At 37.8% G+C, this 18,731-nt stretch overlaps 1 protein-coding gene across 4 annotated transcripts in view; it reads left to right on the forward strand.

Annotated features, from left to right (window-relative positions):
- The window catches only part of LOC126693699 (F-box protein CPR1-like), a 46,744-nt gene extending 28,114 nt beyond the window's left edge, over positions 1-18,630 (forward strand). The window contains exons 1-3 of one of the 4 annotated variants that reach the window (XM_050389837.1): positions 9,251-9,760; positions 13,487-14,206; positions 18,175-18,630. In XM_050389837.1, coding sequence (XP_050245794.1) covers positions 9,456-9,760; positions 13,487-14,198 — 1,017 coding nt within the window. In that variant the 5' untranslated portion in view covers positions 9,251-9,455 and the 3' untranslated portion in view covers positions 14,199-14,206; positions 18,175-18,630. Of the gene's footprint in view, positions 1-9,250; positions 9,761-13,089; positions 14,207-18,174 lie in introns of those variants that run through there. The other 3 variants (XM_050389832.1, XM_050389833.1, XM_050389829.1) reach the window with 3 other exon arrangements.
- Positions 18,631-18,731: the final 101 nt, after the last annotated feature.

Here is an 18,731-nt window from a genome sequence, read left to right on the forward strand (position 1 = left end):
AATTTATTTCTCTGTTGTGAAATAAATTCTAAATTTCTTTCCCCCCCCCCCCCCCAAACACCTTAATGCCCAAACCAAAATAAAAAAAAGAGGTATGAACACTCTTCACTCTTCAAACAAAGTAGTGGGAGCAACAGAGAAGGTAAGGCCAAAGCCATGGCAGTCGACCAGATCTCTCAGGTCGTTTAGTCCTTTTTTTGTTTTGTGCACCGTGTGATGGCAGCAGCAAGCAGCGAGCAATGGCTCAAACAAAGAAGGCTCAAACAGCAGCAACGACCTAACACCAATGGCCAAACAACGGCGACCCAAACAACAACAACCCAACACCAACGGCCAATTGGACCACTGCGTGATGGCAACAGCGAGCAACAACTCAAACAGAGAAGGCTCAAGATATATGGCTCTGGGGTTTGGGCGAAGAAATCTATTGCTAATCCACCTTTCTCTCTCTTCAATCTTATCCAAGGAACCCATGGCCAAAGCTAGAACTTGCACCGCCGCAATATTCGTTTGTCATTGCTCTATTCACCACCACCATTGACGACCATGGTTCTTTCTCCGGCCTTTGTTGGAACTTATTTGAAACCCTTTGATTCTCTCCTGCTACTTTCAATCTGAGAATGAGATTAGGTTTTATGTTGGGTTTGGTTTTGGGGGTTTGTTAATGGTGGGTTTGGGTGAATTTTCCAGAGGGTTTTCTTGTGTTGGATTGTGAATTAAGTTTTGGTTTGATAAAGGAGTTTGATTGAAAGATTGCGATATAAAAAATCTGAAATGGGTTGTGGGAAGAAAGGATGAGTGAGACAGAGAGAAAAATCAGAGATTGAGAGAGAGATACGAGTGAGATAGAGAAATGATGAACCAAATGTGTTGGCCTGTCCATTTGATCTTGTTTTGATACACATCTTTTTTCTCTACAAAACCCCCTCTTTGATCTTGTTTGTTTGAATTTTTTCTGTTATTTTTTGTTTTTAGCGTTGGTTTGGATCCACGTTCACGTTCACGTTCACGTTTCCTTGTGTTTGTGCGTTTTCAGCCTTTTTTTTTTTTAAGACTAGCGCCTGGTGCACTATTCATGGTACATGGACAGTGCACCAAGGCATATGACCAGTAAAAAAAAAGAGTGAACAATAATTTTTCACCAATTTAAAAATTATTTTGCTACAGTGTTTTCAGTTTTCAGCAAAATAAGTTGTATCCAAACAGACCCTTAGAGGAGAGAGACATAAAAGTGAAGATAAAATACATTTTTACCCCTGATTTTAATAGAGGTGAGTAACGGATGGGTAACGGATTAAAGTTTAGGCGGGTAAAGTGTAAAGTTTTAAATTACGGATAGACAAAGTGAAAATGGGCCATACCATAGTTGGTTTTACTATATTTATCCCTAAAAATTAACTTCCATTTTAGGATAAAAGCTTCAAGGTTTCAATTTTTCAATCTTTTCTTACACTTTCTCAAAAGACTAGACAGTGCAAAGTGTGGAATTTGGAATGGAAACAAAGAATTAAAATTACCAAGTGAACTTTCTAATGAGATGAAGATTTGTGAGATAAAAGAGGGTTTTAAAAAAAAATAAAAAAATTTCGATGTTAGAACTTTTAGCTGAAACTTGTGTACTTTTAATTCATGAGCTTCGTACCTGAAGCAATTTTTCCAAGTGAGAAAATCCTAACGACTTCGATAGATAATGATGAGAAAATCCCTCAATTCTAGATCTAGATTTTCTTATAACATCTAGTTCTAATATCAAAGTTTCAAATGTTTTAGCAAAAGATCTAGTATTGTGATTCAACGATTTGTTACAAAATACATTAGTGTATGGGTGACTGACAGTGCCATCAGCACCTCTCATACTTTGGTGGTGTCTCCGACACCTTTCTTATGGCTCCTTGCCGTCCATGGCCAAGGGTGGTGGTGTATGTGTGGTGGGTTTGGTGGGGAGGCTGTTGAAGGGTTTGGGTTTGGACCGTTTGGTAAAGAGAGAGAAATTATATTTTGAGTTGGTTTGATTTGGACCTTCTGATATTTTATTAGCCACGTGTTCCACATCAGTGTAAAAAGGCATTAGTGTAAAAAGGGAAGATAATGGGAGGCTTTTTAACGGGAGGGGAGCTGTGGATGCTCTAACAAAAACACTTCCTCTTTACTCTCTCAACCTTGACACCCTCTCTGCGATCAATATCATGGCTGTTCTTCCCTAAAACGGTTTCGCCACTCCTTACTACAGTGTTTTCAATTTTTAGCAAAATAAGTGGTATCCAAACAAATCCTACAACACAAGGTAGGCATGAGAGCCCAAATTTCCTTACCACACAGAATGGACTTTACAGCCCAAAAATATATTGCTTCACACATTGAGCCCAAGAGCCCACATTCTTTCATCTCATGGGTCGGGCTTAAAGCCCATGATGCTCTTCCTCAAAACCCAATGCCCTAATCTACACCAGGCAAACCCTGGTAGGCAAAAATCTTACTAAAAAAAATCAAATGGGCCATTTAGGCCTTTAGGGTTGAAAAGCCCTTCACTGATTTAAAAAGAGGCCTAAAATCCATTGAATAAAAAAAGGAAAAAGATAAAGTAGAGAGGGCAGGGCCAGCTTGAAGCTAATGAGTTAAAAGTGGTAAACCATTTCGAGAAAGAATAGCAATTTGTAAGAACATTTATAAGACCATTCACATTAGCCTACCTAAAAATGGTTAAGAGATAGAATTTAGGAAATGAATTCCAAAAGAAGTAACAAACCTTCTATAATGGGCCTTTTGTGGTTAAAGTGGGCTGGGCTGCCTCCTGCGGTACTAGGCCCAAGTATTCTGAGTAAGGGAGTTGAGACCGGTCCAACTGCAACTCAATTTGGTCCGGCTTGTGTGCAAACTATGCCTCGTCTGCCAGGAGCACGCTTACGGCAGGCAGAATTGTTTCAGACAGATTGCGGTAGGTAGATATGATAATAACAAGATAAAATATAAAGTATTTTGACATTTTTATTAAGGTAAACAGATAATCCCTACTTAAGAAAAAGATAATCACAGTTTAACCACAATTATTTTATAAGAAAAGTAAGGGAAACAGGGGGTAGTATATGAGTTGATTGAGAGAGGAAATAAATCATATCAAGTCTGACCTGTAGGACCAAAACCAAAGAGGGAAGAACACATCTTCTCAAAGTGAATAATCTCTCAAGGAGATCCTGCCGTGGAAATTAATCACTTTGAGAGAAGTGAACCTAAATGGTTGGTACCCAAGAACACTCTTTGTTTCCGACAGAGAGCAAGATTTTGAGAGGGAGAGAGGGAATCAACCTATTGGTGCATGCCTGCCGTTCTAACTCTCTATTTTTTCTTTCCTTCTTTTCTAATATTCCCCTTTCTTATCTTTTTTCTTTCTACTTCTTTTTCTTAATACTTTTTTTTCTATTTCCCGGTTTTCAAGTTTCCAATACTGTGGTGCTTCTCCCCCCTCTTTCCTGCACATGGCAAGGGCCTCTTTATAGTGTCTGCCGTGATCGGATTTTACTATTTTAGCCCTTAACCACCTTTGTCTGGTATGGGTGTACCTGCCAACTACCACTAGTCCGTCTGTGTGCCACTCCCCATCGCCAGACAAAAGAAAGCTATTTTGTTTGTTTGTCTGCCATGGCACCCTTTCCTGCTACAGTGTGGGTGTCTTCTCTCTCCCTATCCCTCATGGCATGCACCTAGTGGTTCCAACTCAGCTTTACCCCTTTGGGTGGTATGTCATCCCAACAGGACACTTCCCCTAAAAGAGCCCTAGTAGAAACCTTAAAATAGGTTTTCCCCTCCCCACCGCCAAACCATGCCCTCTTACCTCTAACCCATAACCTCACCGTGTCCTGTATTGGCTGGGTACAAGCTGGTGAGGTCTGGGCCTTGCGCGTGCCTCTCTTCCATGTATGTCCAAAATCTACCTGCTACTCATGCGTCTGCCGTGGTTGGCCTGCACAGTCTGCCGTTCGTTCTTAACCATTTTCTGGTTTCCCTTTCCTTTTATGGCTTGCCCTATTCGGGATTGGGCCTTGCTTGACGGTGGGCTTTACTTTTTCTTCAGCCCACCTTTTTTCCTACTACCATCTCCTATCATACCATTCTATCATTCCTACTGTGAAGTTGTTTTGCCTCAATCTCACTGGGCCTCTTTGGGCCTGCCGTTTATTCTTCTCCTGATGGCCCAGCAAGGTCATTGGTTCTTTTGTTACATCACTGGCGAGCTCTTGTGTCCCATTTGTTTTCCCTTGGGCATCTTGGGCCCGTTTGCTTCCCTTGGGCTTCCTCGGCCCTTTTCTTAAATTTGAATTACCGTGGGTTTTTACTGAATTCTTTGGGCTTCCCTGGCCTAATTACATTATTCATCATCCTTTGGGTTTATGGGCTTGCCATCAATCCCTTACTTTTTTTGTTTTCATTACTTTGGAACTGCCATGGCCCATTCTCACTTTTCCACATCATATACTGCCCATGGTTTGCTTTTTCTCTCTTTCTAGGCTCCTTTAAGCCCATTTACCTCCTCAAGACCCATTTGTTCATCTCATGGGCCTGTGATCCATTATTATTGCCGCTTGGGCTTAATGGATTTTCTATCTATTTGCCAACTCTTTTCTGTCCGTGTTGCTGGGCCTCTCCCTTCCACTTGGGCTTCCGAAATGGCCATCAACACCTTCAGATTGGCTTCCTTACTCATTTCCTAAAATAATTTACACATCCCTAAAATAACAACTTGTTACAACATTTTTTACATATTGAAGGAAGTATTGAACATTTCCGAAACATTTATTTTATTCCTTTTTGTGTTTTAAAAAGGGGGAGAAATAACAAAAAGTAATTTTAAAAATCTAATATTTTAATAGAAAAATGAAATGTGAGTGTTTTAAAAAGGAGTTAGCTAAAATAGAAAAAGTCAATTATTATCCTAAAATAAGAAGAAATTTTAGGAACGCCAACATATAAATGCTTTAACGGATTCAAAATTCCACTTTTCCTCATAGAACTTGAGTTCTTTTACGCTCGATTTGTTACAGTGAACTCGAGTCTAAGAAACTTGAGATGTTAGTTTGCTAAATAATTTAGGAATGTTGTTAACTAACAAAATTGTTTGAAAATGGGTGTTATTTTGCCCCCAAAAAAAAATCCCACAAACCAAACATAAACACTTGTTGGGTACCATAACAAGCTCAGTTAAATCAGTCCAGTACCGTGTAGGAGCATTCATAGCAATGAAGCTAAATAGTTATATAGCTATTTTAGTTTCACCAAAACACAAAAAATGCTCTGCCTCAATGTATGTAAAGCTAAAAAATTTTGGCTTCAAGCTTCCATACGAAGCTACTTTTGGCTTCGTACGGAAGGTAAAACTAAAACTTTAAAATATTTTTTTAATTCTTACACATATTAAAATAATACTTTTTTACTTATTTTTTTATTCTTTATTTCTTTTCTCTTTTTGCCCGTCGCTCTCTCTCTCTCTCTCTCTCAAGCTCCGACTCTCGCCGGCCTCATTTTTTTGCCTTTTCTCGTTTCTGCCATTTCTCTAAAGCTTACCATCTCCGAAGCTCCGCCATTGACCCATCTCCACAAAGCAAAAACTCTCACTGACCGACCCACTTGCTGACCAATTCTGTTCACTCCTCACCGCCTGATCCACTCTCTGCCGAAGCCTTCCACTCTTCGTTCACTCTTTTCTGCGGGAATTTTTCTAAGTTCATGGAATTTTTCTGGTTTCGAATTGTTGGGTTTGTGATCGTAGCTCTGTGGGTTTTATTTTTGTGGTTGTGGATTGATTTTCTTGGGTAGTTGTGGGCTGATTTTGGTGGTTGTGGTGGCGGTAGGAGTAGACCGTGGGCAGGGTGGTGGTGGTGGGCTGTATGAAGTGGTGGTGGCGATGGTGGAATGTATTATTTTATTGTAGTAGATATATTATTTTATTGTGATGTTTACATTATTTTATTGTGTTAAAAGCTAAAATAGATCCACTGCTGCTAGATGTTTTGTAAAGTAAGTAAATAAAATAAATAAAGTAGTTTTTTGTGGTGCTAAATAGTTTAAAAAAATTGAAACCAACTCCCCTCCCGTTAAAAAGTCTCCCATTATCTCTCGTTTTTACACTAATGAGAAACACATGGCTAATAAAAAACCTAAGGGTCAAAAGGAAGCCACATCAAAACATGATTTTTCTCTCTTCTTCTCAAACCCAAATCCTTCTCCACAGTCCTTGCTAAACCTGGATATCACCACCCATTCAACAACATCCTTGGCAACAAACGGCGAGAATCCATCAGAATGGTGTCGAAGCTGTCAAATTGGCCACCGATTGATACCGAGAAACTGAGGAAAATGTAATCTAATTCCAGCATTTTCCTTGGTTTAGTTTTTAAAATTTGAGATTTAAAAGAAAAAAATTAGGTAGATGAATTTTACAAAACATGGCTATTCCTATTCGATGCTTCATCTGGGTTTTAAGTAAACATATAATAAAAATAATAATAAAAAATACCCCAGATAAAAATTAACTTCCATTTTAAGATAAAAGCTTCAAGATTTCAATTTTTCAATCTTTTCTTACACTTTCTCAAAAGACTAGACAGTGCAAAGTGTGGAATTTGGAATAGAAACAAAGAATTAAAATTACCAAGTGTAGGGGCCTTTTTTGCGTATTATGTGTTGAGCTGGGCTGCCTCCTGCGGTAATGGGCCCGAATGTTTCTGAGTAAAGGAGTTGAGACCGGTCCAACTGTAACTTAACTTGGGTCGGTTTGTGCACAAACTATGCCTCGTCTGCCAGGAGTAGGCTTACGGCAAGTAGAACCGTTTCAGATGAGTTACGGCAGGCAAATATAATAATAATAACAAAAAAACAGAGTACTTTAACTATTTAAATAAAATGGCCAAATAATCCCTACTTATAAAACATGATTACAGTCGTGATAATGTCATTTACAGAGAAAGTAAAGGAGAAAGAAAATAATATGAACTAATCAAGAATGGGCATAGAGTCAAATTTTAAGTTTGGTCCGCCGAAGCAAAACCAAAGAGGGGAGAACGCCTCTTCTCAACGCAAATAATCTCCCAGGAAAAGATCCTGCCATGGGGATTAATGGTTTTGAGGGAGTCGAACCTGAATGGTTAATGCCCAAAAGGAATCCTTGCTATGTTTTGGAAGAGAGCAAGATTTGAAGGGGGAGAGAGGGAAATCGACCTACTGGTGCATACCCATTATATTATCTCTCCTTTTTTTCCTTAATTTTCTCTCTTCTTTCCTCTGTTTTCTCTCTTCTCCTTTTTCCTTTCTTTTTCTTGTTTTCTTTTACTCTGTTTCTTTTTACTCCGTGAATACACTCTGTTTTCTTTTTACTCCGTGAATACACTCTGTTTTCTATCTTCCCTTCAGGGCACAGCAAGGGTCCTTTTATAGTGCCTGCCGTGGCCAATTTTTTACCACTTTGCCCCTTAACCGCCTTTGTCTGATCTGGGCGTACTTGCCGACCACCAAGTCTGTGTGACACTCACCCTTGCTAGACAAAGGCAAGTTTGTTTCATTCGTCAATTCACCATAGCACTTTTACCTGCCACGGTATAAATGTTTTCTCTCTCTTTCCCTCAAGGCATGCACCTAACAGTTCCCCCCTCAACCTTGCCTCTTTTGGGTGGTCTGTCATCCCAGCAGGACGTACCTCCCAAAAGGGCTTGGGTGGAAGCCACAAAATAGGTCTTTTCCCCTCTCCCCACCACCAAACCATACCCCCTTTACCTCTTACCTCTGGCCCATGGCCCCACCATGTCCCATATTAGCTGGGTACAGGTTGGTGGTGCCTGGGCCTTGCGCGTGCTTTCCTTTCAGATATGTCCAAAAATTTGCCTGCTACTCATGCGTTTGCCGTGATCTGGAAGCTCGCCGTCCGTGTTTTTTGACCTCTTATGTGGGCTTTTCTTTGCTTTCCCGCTCCATTCAAGAGCTGGATTTTGTCTGATGATGGGTCTTACATTTCTTTGGCCCACTCTTGGTTTTCTTTATTTCTTGCAATGTTGTATTATTATTCCTGCTGTAATAACTTAATCCTGCTGGGCCTCTTTTGAGCCAGCTGTTTATTCCTTCTCTTAGTGGCTAGTCATGGCCACTGTTTTGCTTTTACTTATGGGCTCCTATGTCCCTTTGGACTTTCCTTTAGGCATCCACGGCCCGTTTTTTTTCTTTGGGCTTCCTCGGCCCATTTGCTAATTCCACACTCCCATGGGCTTCTTACTAACTTCATTGGACTTTCCTGGCCCAATAACCTTATTCTCATCCTTGGGGTTCATGGGCCTGCCATAAACCCCTTACTCTCTTAGTTTGCGTTGCCTTGGGCCTGCGGCGACCCTTTCTCGCTTTTCTTTCTCATACACTGCCCATGGGATGCTATTTCTCTCTTTTCGAGCTTCTTTGAACCCACTTGCTTCTTCAAGACCCATTTGTTTATTTCTTGGGCCTGTGATCTATTATTCCTGCCGCTTGGGCCTAATGGTTTTTTGCTATCTATTTTGTCAATTCCTTGTTGCCCTTATTATTGGGCTTTCTTTCTGTCTGCCTGGGCTCTCACAAATGGCCCTCAACACTAAGTGAACTTTTTAATGAGATTAAGATCCGTGAGATAAAAGAGGGTTTTTTTATAAATAAAAAAAATAAAAAAATAAAAAACTTTGATGTTAGAATTAGAACTTTTAGCGGAAACTTGTGTACTTTTAATTCATGAGCTTCAAACCTGAAGCAATTTTTCCAAGTGAGAAAATCCTAGTGACTTCGATAGATAATGATGAGAAAATCCCTCAATTCTAGATCTAGATTTTCTTATAACATCTAGTTCTAATATCAAAGTTTCAAATGTTTTAGCAGAAAATCTAGTATTGTGATTCAGCGGTTTGTTACAAAATAAACGTTGGTGTATGGGTGACTGACAGCGCCATCAGCACTTCTCATACTTTGGTGTTGTCTCCGACACCTTTCTTATGGCTCCTTGCCGTCCATGGCCAAGGGTGGTGGTGTATATGTGGTGGGTTTGGCAGGGAGGCTGCTGAAGGGTTTGGGTTTGGACCGTTTGGTAAAGAGAGAAATTATATTTTGAGTTGGTTTGATTTGGACCTTCCGATATTTTATTAGCCACGTGTTCCACATCAGTGTAAAAAGGGGATATAATGGGAGGCTTTTTAACGGAAGGGGAGCTGTGGATGCTCTGACAAAAACACTTCCTCTTTACTCTATCAATATCATGGCTGTTCGTCCCTAAAACGGCTTCGCCTACAGCTCTTTAAACCCTTGTCTCTCTCTCTCTTTGGGGAAGCGGCAATGTCAGACAACAAAACCACCAACAAAATAATTCCATGGGGATCCTTAACCGATGAGATTCTTACCAATATTTTCGTTTTCCTACCCATCAAATCAATAATCATCTGTACCACAGTTTCAAAAGCATGGAAATCACTAATCAAAAGCCCAACTTTCATTTCCACCCATCTCTACCACTCCCTCAACAAAACCAAAACCTCCTCTTCATCAGCCTCTGCTCAGAGAATCAGAAAGAATTTTACGCATTGCATAACGAAGATAATGCTTATTTCACTCAACACGCCAAGTTTGATTACCCTTATAACAGAAAATACAGTGTGGTGGGTACTTGTCACGGCCTGCTCCTCCTTTCCGATGTTAGTAACAATAGCTTCTGTCTTTGGAACCCGTGTGTTGGAAAGTTACTGAAACTTCCTTCACCCAATATCACCTACGCTACGCATGGTGCGTTCCGCGGCTCTAGTGGGTTTGGATTTAGCAGAAAAAGTTGTATTCAAACGAATCCTACAACACAAGGTAGGCATGAGAGCCCAAATTTCCTTACCACACAGATTGGACTTTACAGCCCAAAAATATATTGCTTCACGCATTGGGCCCAAGAGCCCACATTCTTTCATCTCATGGGTCGGGCTTGAAGCCCATGATGCTCTTCCTCAAAACCCTAGGCCCTAATCTACACCAGGCAAACCCTAGTAGGCAAAAATCTTACTAAAAAAAATCAAATGGGCCATTTAGGCCTTTAGGGTTGAAACAGCCTTCACTGATTTAAGAAGAGGTCCAAAATCCTTTGAATAAAGAAAGGAAAAAGATAAAGTAGAGAGGGCAGGGCCAGCTTGAAGCTAATGAGTTAAAAGTGGTAAACCATTCCGAGAAAGAATAACAATTTGTAAGAACATTTATAAGACCATTCACATTAGCCTCCCTAAAAATGGTTAAGAGATAGAATTTAGGAAATGGATTCCAAAAGAAGTAACGAACCTTCAGATTGGCTTCCTTACTCATTTCCTAAAATAATTTACACGTCCCTAAAATAACAATTTGTTACAGCATTTTTTACATAATGAAGGAAGTATTGAACATTTCCGAAACATTTATTTTATTCCTTTTTGTGTTTTAAAAAGGGGGAGAAATAACAAAAAGTAATTTTAAAAATCTAATATTTTAATAGAAAAATGAAATGTAAGTGTTTTAAAAAGGAGTTAGCTAAAATAGAAAAAGTCAATTATTATCCTAAAATAAGAAGAAATTTTAGGAACGCCAACATATAAATGCTTTAACGGATTCAAAATTCCACTTTTCCTCATAGAACTTGAGTTCTTTTATGCTCGATTTGTTACAGTGAACTCGAGTTTAAGAAACTCGAGATGTTAGTTTGCTAAATAATTTAGGAACGTTTTTAACTAACAGAATTGTTTGAAAATGGGTGTTATTTTGCCCCCAAAAAAAAATCCCACAAACCAAACATAAACACTTGTTGGGTACCATAACAAGCTCAGTTAAATCAGTCAAGTACTGTGTAAGAGCATTCATAGCAATGAAGCTAAATAGTTATATAGCTATTTTAGTTTCACCAAAACACAAAAAATGCTTTGCCTCAATGTATGTAAAGTTAAAAAAATTTAGCTTCTAGCTTCCGTATGAAGCTACTTTTGGCTTCATACGAAAGGTAAAACTAAAACTTTAAAATATTTTTTTAATTCCTATACATATTAAAATAATACTTCTTTACTTATTTTTTTTTATTCTTTATTTCTTTTCTCTTTCTGCTCGTCGCTATCATTCTCTCTCTCTCCTCAAATCAGCTCTCAAGCTCAAACTCTTGTCGGCCTCGTTTTTTTGCCTTTTCTCGTTTTTGCCATTTCTCCAAAGCTTACCATCTTCGAAGCTCCACCGTTGACCCATCTCCACAAAGCAAAAACTCTCACCGGTCGACCCATTCGCTAACCCAACTCTGTTCACTCCTCACCGCCTGATCCACTCTTTGTCGAAGCCTTCCACTCTCCGTTCACTCCTTTCTGTGGGAATTTTTCTGGGTTCATGGAATTTTTTTTGGTTTTGGATTGTTGGGTTTGTGATTGTAGCTCTGTTGGTTTTATTTTTGTGGTTATGGGTTGATTTTCTTGGGTAGTTATGGGCTGATTTTGGTGGTTGTGGTGGCGGTGGTGGTGGTGGGCTGTATGAAGTGGTGGTGGTGGTGGCGGTGGTGGGATGTATTATTTTATTGTGATGTTTACATTATTTTATTGTGTTAAAAGCTAAAATAGATCCACTGCTGCTAGATATTTTGTAAAGTGAGCAACATATTTTGTAAAGTGAGTAGATAAAATAAATAAAGTAGTTTTTTGTAGTGCAAAATAGCTGAAAAAATTGAGACCAACTCCCCTCCCGTTAAAAGGCCTCCCATTATCTCCCGTTTTTACACTGATGAGAAACACATGGCTAATAAAAAACCTAAGGGTCAAAAGGAAGCCACATCAAAACATGATTTTTCTCTCTTCTTCTCAAACCCAAATCCTTCTCCATAGTCCTTGCTAAACCTAGAAATCACCGCCCATTCAACAACACCCTTGGCAACAGACGGCGAGAATCCATCAAAATGGTGTCGAAGCTGTCAAATTAGCCACCGATTGATACTGAGAAACTGAGGAAAATGTAATCTAATTTCAACATTTTCCTTGGTTTAGTTTTTAAAATTTGAGATTTAAAAGAAAAAAATTAGGTAGATGAATTTTACAAAACATGGCTATTCCTATTCGATGCTCCATCTGGGTTTTAAGTAAACATATAATAAAAAAAAAAAAAAACCCCAGATAAAAATTAACTTCCATTTTAGGATAAAAGCTTCAAGATTTCAATTTTTCAATTTTTTCTTACACTTTCTCAAAAGACTAGACCGTGCAAAGTGTGGAATTTGGAATAGAAACAAAGAATTAAAATTACCAAGTGAACTTTCTAATGAGATTAAGATCCGTGAGATAAAAGAGGGTTTTTTTGATAAATAAAAATAAATAAATAAATAAATAAAACTTTGATGTTAGAATTAGAACTTTTAGCCGAAACTTGTGTACTTTTAATTCATGAGCTTCGTACCTGAAGCAATTTTCCCAAGTGAGAAATCCTAGCGACTTCAATGGATAATGATGAGAAAATCCCTCAATTCTACATCTATATTTTCTTATAACATCTAGTTCTAATATCAAAGTTTCAAATGTTTTAGCAAAAGATCTAATATTGTGATTCAGCGGTTTGTTATAGAATAAACGATGGTGTATAGGTGACTGACAACGCCATCAGCACTTCTCATACTTTGGTGGTGTCTCCGACACCTTTCTTATGGCTCCTTGCCGTCCATGGCCAAGGGTGGTGGTGTATGTGTGGTGGATTTGGCAGAGAGGCTGCTGAAGGGTTTGGGTTTGGACCGTTTAGTAAAGAGAGAGAAATTATATTTTGAGTTGGTTTGATTTGGACCTTCTGATATTTTATTAGCCACGTGTTCCACATCAGTGTAAAAAAGGGAGATAATGGGAGGCTTTTTAACGGGAGGGGAGCTATGGATGCTCTGACAAAAACATCCTCTTTAGTCTTTACCCTCTCAATCTTGACACGCTCTCTGCGATCAATATCATGGCTGTTCTTCCCTAAAACGGCTTCGCCACTCCTTCCTACAGCTCTTTAAACCCTTGTCTCTCTCTCTCTTTGGGGAAGCGGCAATGTCAAACAACAAAACCAGCAACAAAATAATTCCATGGGGATCCTTACCCGATGAGATTCTTACCAATATTTTCGTTTTCCTACCCATCAAATCAATAATCATCTGTACCTCAGTTTCAAAAGCATGGAAATCACTAATCAAAAGCCCAACTTTCATTTCCACCCATCTCCACCACTCCCTCAAGAAAAACCAAAACCTCCTCTTCATCGGCCCCCTCTTCATCGGCCTCTACACAGAGAATCAGAAAGAATTTTGCGCATTGCATAACGAAGATGATGCTTATTTCACTCAACACGCCAGGTTTGATTACCCTTATAACAGAAAATACTGTGTGGTGGGTACTTGTAACGGCCTGCTCCTCCTTTCCGATGTTGGTAACAATAGCTTCTGTCTTTGGAACCCGTGTGTTGGAAAGTTACTGAAACTTCCTTCACCCAATGTCACCTACGCTACGCATGGTAAGTTCCACGCCTCTATTGGGTTTGGATTTGATCCCAAAACTAAAGATTATAAAGTGATCAGGGTTGTGACTTTGCTGGAAAGTCTTGGCCTTGAAAAGACTCGAACCCAGGTTGAGATTTACACACTCTCCACTGGTCAATGGAGAATGTTTAGGACTGATTTGGCTCCCATATGCGGTGTATATTGGACTGACCCACAGATATTTATCAACGGGGCTCTGCATTGGGTTGCATTTAGAGTTTGTGATAATAACCTTCATAATTTTGTTCTGGTTTTCGATTTGGGTGACGAGGTTTTCCATGAGATACTCCTGCCAGAATTTCCACGTCTGATGTACGATTCTGTTTCTGTATATAGGAATTCCATTGCCTTGTTTGAAAAGGATAATGGCTTTCTCCATATCTGGGCGATGAAAGAGTATGGTGTTGTGTCCTCGTGGACTAAAGTTTTAAGTTTACCTAGTTCTAGTCAAGGTTTCTTTGGTTCAAGGGATGATATACCGAGGGCACTAGGTTTTCGAAGGAATGGTGAGGTTATATTAAAAGTGGATGGAGGACGCCTCATTTCGCTGGATCTTGAGACTCGAGAGATTAAGGATCTTAGGATTATTGGATGTAAGAAAACTATTGTTGATTATTATGTGGAGAGTCTAGTTTTGCTCGACAAAGCTGCCAACAGTGAAGATACATACTGAGGAAATAGGTAAAATGCATTTCATGCTTCTTCTTTTTCCCTGGTTTTTACTTTTGTTCTTTATATATACTTGCCATTCATCATATCATACATTAGATAAGAATATATACTTTTCGATATGACGCTTCTATTAATTCTTCTTATTGATGATTGATTACCTTAATTAAGTGGCTTTATCTCTAGGATAAATAGCTTATAAAGGATAATTGAGTACATAGCATGTATACTTAAAATTCATTGTCCACATTTCAAATTTCTTTAAAATTAATCATTTATTACTTATATAAAATAAAATAAAAAAGTGGTTAGTGTTGGTTATCAACTTTGAGCAAGCCTGTTTATCAAGAGAATTTCATGTTTCCTGCCACTTTTGATTTACAATATATACATAGAAGTGCTCAAATTTTCTTTGCTGGAAATTTTATGGTGACAGTTGATACCTTTTTACTTCATGTTTTCAAACTCATACTCTTGTTTATTATTCATCTAATAAATTTCTCTTCTGCTTTTAAAGAGCAACGTTAATTGAGAAAGCAGTTCACCTGCAAGCACTGCTTGCTTTTGGTGATTAAGAATTGAAATGACCTGATTATACTCCTGTTCTGGAATCTTTCTCTTTTTTCTTTCTTTCTTTCTTTCCTTCCTGAGCATGATTTGCGTTAATTTTCCCAATAAAGTAGTTATGCTTAGATGTATTTTTTTTGTAGACTCCATTTCATTTCTTTTCCCTCTCTTAATCTCTTGTAAGTTGTGAATGAGTTAGTATTTTCTACTTCACAATTGTATGAATTAGAAGCAAAATACCAGCATCGGTAGAAAAAATAAAGAGGAAAACTAGGCATATAGAAGACAGCAACTTATAACTACTATACTTGTGGGCAGCAATAGGCTGTAGGAATGGGAAGCATTTCCTTATAGACATTAGACATGCAAGTTAAAGGTGGAACTCAACCTGAAATCCTAAAACTAGTCCCAAAAAATAATGACCAAGAAACTAAGCTAACAACTCTTTCATTGATTTATAATGCTGAAAACTATTTCTTCTTTTAAGGTGCTAATGTTTTTACTTTATTCTTTAGGTTAAAGAAATTTAGGAAAGAAGATATTGGTGTTAAAGATTTAAGGATGGTTAAAGAGTATCTTTTTGAAAATGGTTAAAGATTTGCCTTAAGCAATTTAAGAAAGAAGATATTGGTGTTATGAATAAAAACAGTACATGAGTGATCAATTATTGTTGAGGAAGGGATAGTACCCTACAAATAAGTAACATTGAACACTCAACGATATATACTTTTTCTCAAATACCATTAACTAACATCTAGGGATGTATTACTGTGAGCATGTTGATGGATGATACAAGCCTTAACTCATAATAGTTTTTTTGTGGTTGTCTTTGTCTACACTTTCAAATGTTTTGTTTTGGTTGTAATGAACAACTGAAGTCAATTTCAAGTGTGACTCTTTGTGCACATTTGTTTGTGCTATCACTTCCAATCTTATTTTTGATAAGTAAATAAGCTTCATTGATAGAAAAAGAGGACAGTACAAAACAAAAACCAAAGCACATAGGACGTGTATTGAGGAAAATGAGAGAACAAATAGAAACTAAAAAGTACAAAAGCTACAACTATCAAGCAAATCAGTCAAGGAAGTAAAAAAGGAAACGCTGGATGCATTTGTCCACCCAAGAAAAGTCTGTAAGGTCATCTTTAGCTCATGAATTGCTCTTTCACTGCCTTCAAATATCTGGGCATTGCTCTCCCCCAAAATGCCCCACATCAAACAGTGAGGAACCAAGTTCCAAATAATCCCATTTCTATGTTTTCTGAATTTTCCTGGCCAGCTAGCAAGTAAGCTCCACAACATCCTTGGGCATAACCCAAGATAGCCCAATGAGTGTGAACACCATACTCCCCAACACTCTGGCTATTTGGTAATGCAAGAGTATATGATTAATAGTCTCCCCTGCACTTCCAATCTTCACCTTACAGCTTTTTATTAAATAGACTGCTTGATTTTTTTTAAAATTTTATATATATATATATATATATATATATATATTTAAAAATCACTCTCTCTGTGGAGGCCAAACTTTGCAGTGAGGTGTAAGATTTTCTGTTCACTATGTCATTGTTCTTATTCACACATATTCTTTCAATGATAGACTTAGCTGGGACCTCATTTTGGTTGTGCTGGAAGATTTTAATTTTAGTCCTCATTAGATCAATTTGATTTAGCAATGCATCTTTTCGGTTTCTTATCGGATTCTAATGAATGGTTACCCAGGTAAAATTCTTTTCCCTCAATGTGGCATATGGTATCCACTTTCACCTTAATCCCTTGTCTCTGGCCTTAATGGAGGGACAGTTTCAGGGTATTATTGAAGGAGTAAGGATTGCAACTCTAGTTCTCATCTCATGTTTGCAGATGATAGCATTATTTTTGTTCAAGGTACTAATGATATGCAAGATAGCGTTTTGAAAATTTTGAAGTGTTATTGTGACCTTTTTGGACAAAATGTAATTTTGACAAATCTGAGGTGTTTTTTAGTTCTAACACTCCTGAACAAGATATAAACCCCGTTAGCTCTTCTTAGGGTAAAAAAAGATGATGGACCTAGTAAGTATTTGGGTCTAACTTAGATATGGATCCGAAAAAGACAGAGCTTTTTAGAACTGTAGTTGAAAAGATATCTCAAAAACTTAACTTTGTGGTCTTAGGCAGGTAGATTAACTTTAATCAAAACTGTTTTGAGTTCATTGCCTGTTTACCCTTTTTCAAACTTTAAAGTGCATCAGGCAATTTGTAAAGATATTGATAGAAGGATTTGGAATTTTTTTTCTGAGGTCATAATGAAGGGATCAGGAAAATTATTTATTGAACTGGAATTTTAGCTTTTCATCTAAGAAAGATTTTTTTTTTGGTGGTGGGGGGGGTATTAGAATGTAGAGAAATGGATCCTCTGAATAAGGCTTTGGTAGCAAAGCAATTCTGGGGAGTTATTTCTATTTTAAATTGTTTGTTGTCTAAGGTGTTGTCAAGGTTAAGCCTTCTAACTCTTAGGGTTGGAAAGGTATACTTTCTTGTTGGCTGAACCTAATGGCGAGATCGTGGGTTGCCAATGATCTCTAGCTCACTGACACTTTCTTCGCTTAAAACTGTTAGATAGATTGGAGGGCGAGTTTATAGGTAAGACTCATTGGGTACCTTTGTAATTAACCAATAAAATAAATAAATAAATGGTGTATTGGGGATGATACTTCATTTTGACTGAATCCTTGGTTTATGGTGAAGGACAAGGTAGATTGTGAGATGAGAGTTTCTGTGCAAACTGTTGCAGGTCTAATTGATCGTGACCGATTTTTTCTTAAGTATCCTCTCATTAGGAAACTTTTAAGTGCCACATTTTTCTGTGGAAAATAATTAATAATCTTTTCCTGTTAAGTCTGAACTAAGTAGAAGAAAAGTTGTATTTTCTGATTCACGTGTGATGTGTGGTAAATATGAGGAAACTGTGGAACCTTTGTTTTTCTCTTGTCCAAATTTGTTTTGCTTCAGTGTGTGGTATTAGAATGGATTCTTAGCAAACCCAATCAGAAAGGTTGTGATTAGTATGATGGTTGTATGTTCTCTCCGAAAATAAATTTTATAATGCAACTATTGTGGCTGTGATAGTGGGTGTTTTATGGTTTATATACGGTTTTTAGGGGCTTTTTTTTTTTTTTTTTTTTTTTTTTTTTTTGAATTCTGGTAGTTTTAAGTTCAACCTAAAGTTATGGTAGAGTTTTGCTGAAAGTGAATGCTTAACTGCATGGAAGTACTAGAATTTTGATGATGATTGCAGAGTTCAATAAAAAGCAGTGATTAGTGAAAGTGATTTTTACAATTTTGGTCACAGTAGGATGGCAAGTAGTTTTGTTTTCTGGCAGGGTCTATTTTAACTGGAAAAAGTTTGGTGAATGTGCTTTTGAGTGCAGGGACAGATCAGGGAATAAGCGGATTATGGATTGCTACAACAAAACTGTGTCATCTAAAAGTGAAGCAACTTTCATTTCACTTAGAGAACCGATGATGGCAATCTAGAGAAAGGGACTCCATAGTGCCATTGTGCTGATGCAGAATAAAAACTTCTTGCAAAAGCTCCTTGAAGATGATTGCATAAACTGGAGATTGGAACCTGTTTTCAAAGTCATAAGGGTTTTAAGGAGTGAGTTTGGTAATGTACTTAATTATGTAGATAGAGAATATTGGAATGGGTTGTTGAATTAGTTTAATGTTGTTTCAGATTATATTAATATAACCTGGGAGGGGCATAGTTTGCTGGTGATGTTTATGTTGTTCTGAGACTTTGTACTTGTGCTCTACTTGTATCCAAAAATATATTAATTACTTTTCTAATGAACTTTATGCATAAAAATATTGTTGTTACCTTACTATTCATTCTTCAATAATGCCGAGAGCCCAGGTGCTTTTCTGTTGATATTTATTTTTGTATTATATTCTTAATCTTAAAGGAGATTCAAGGGTCAGTCAA

The sequence above is a fragment of the Quercus robur genome, chromosome 7 (assembly GCF_932294415.1).
Source record: "Quercus robur chromosome 7, dhQueRobu3.1, whole genome shotgun sequence".
Taxonomy (NCBI): Eukaryota; Viridiplantae; Streptophyta; class Magnoliopsida; order Fagales; family Fagaceae; genus Quercus; species Quercus robur.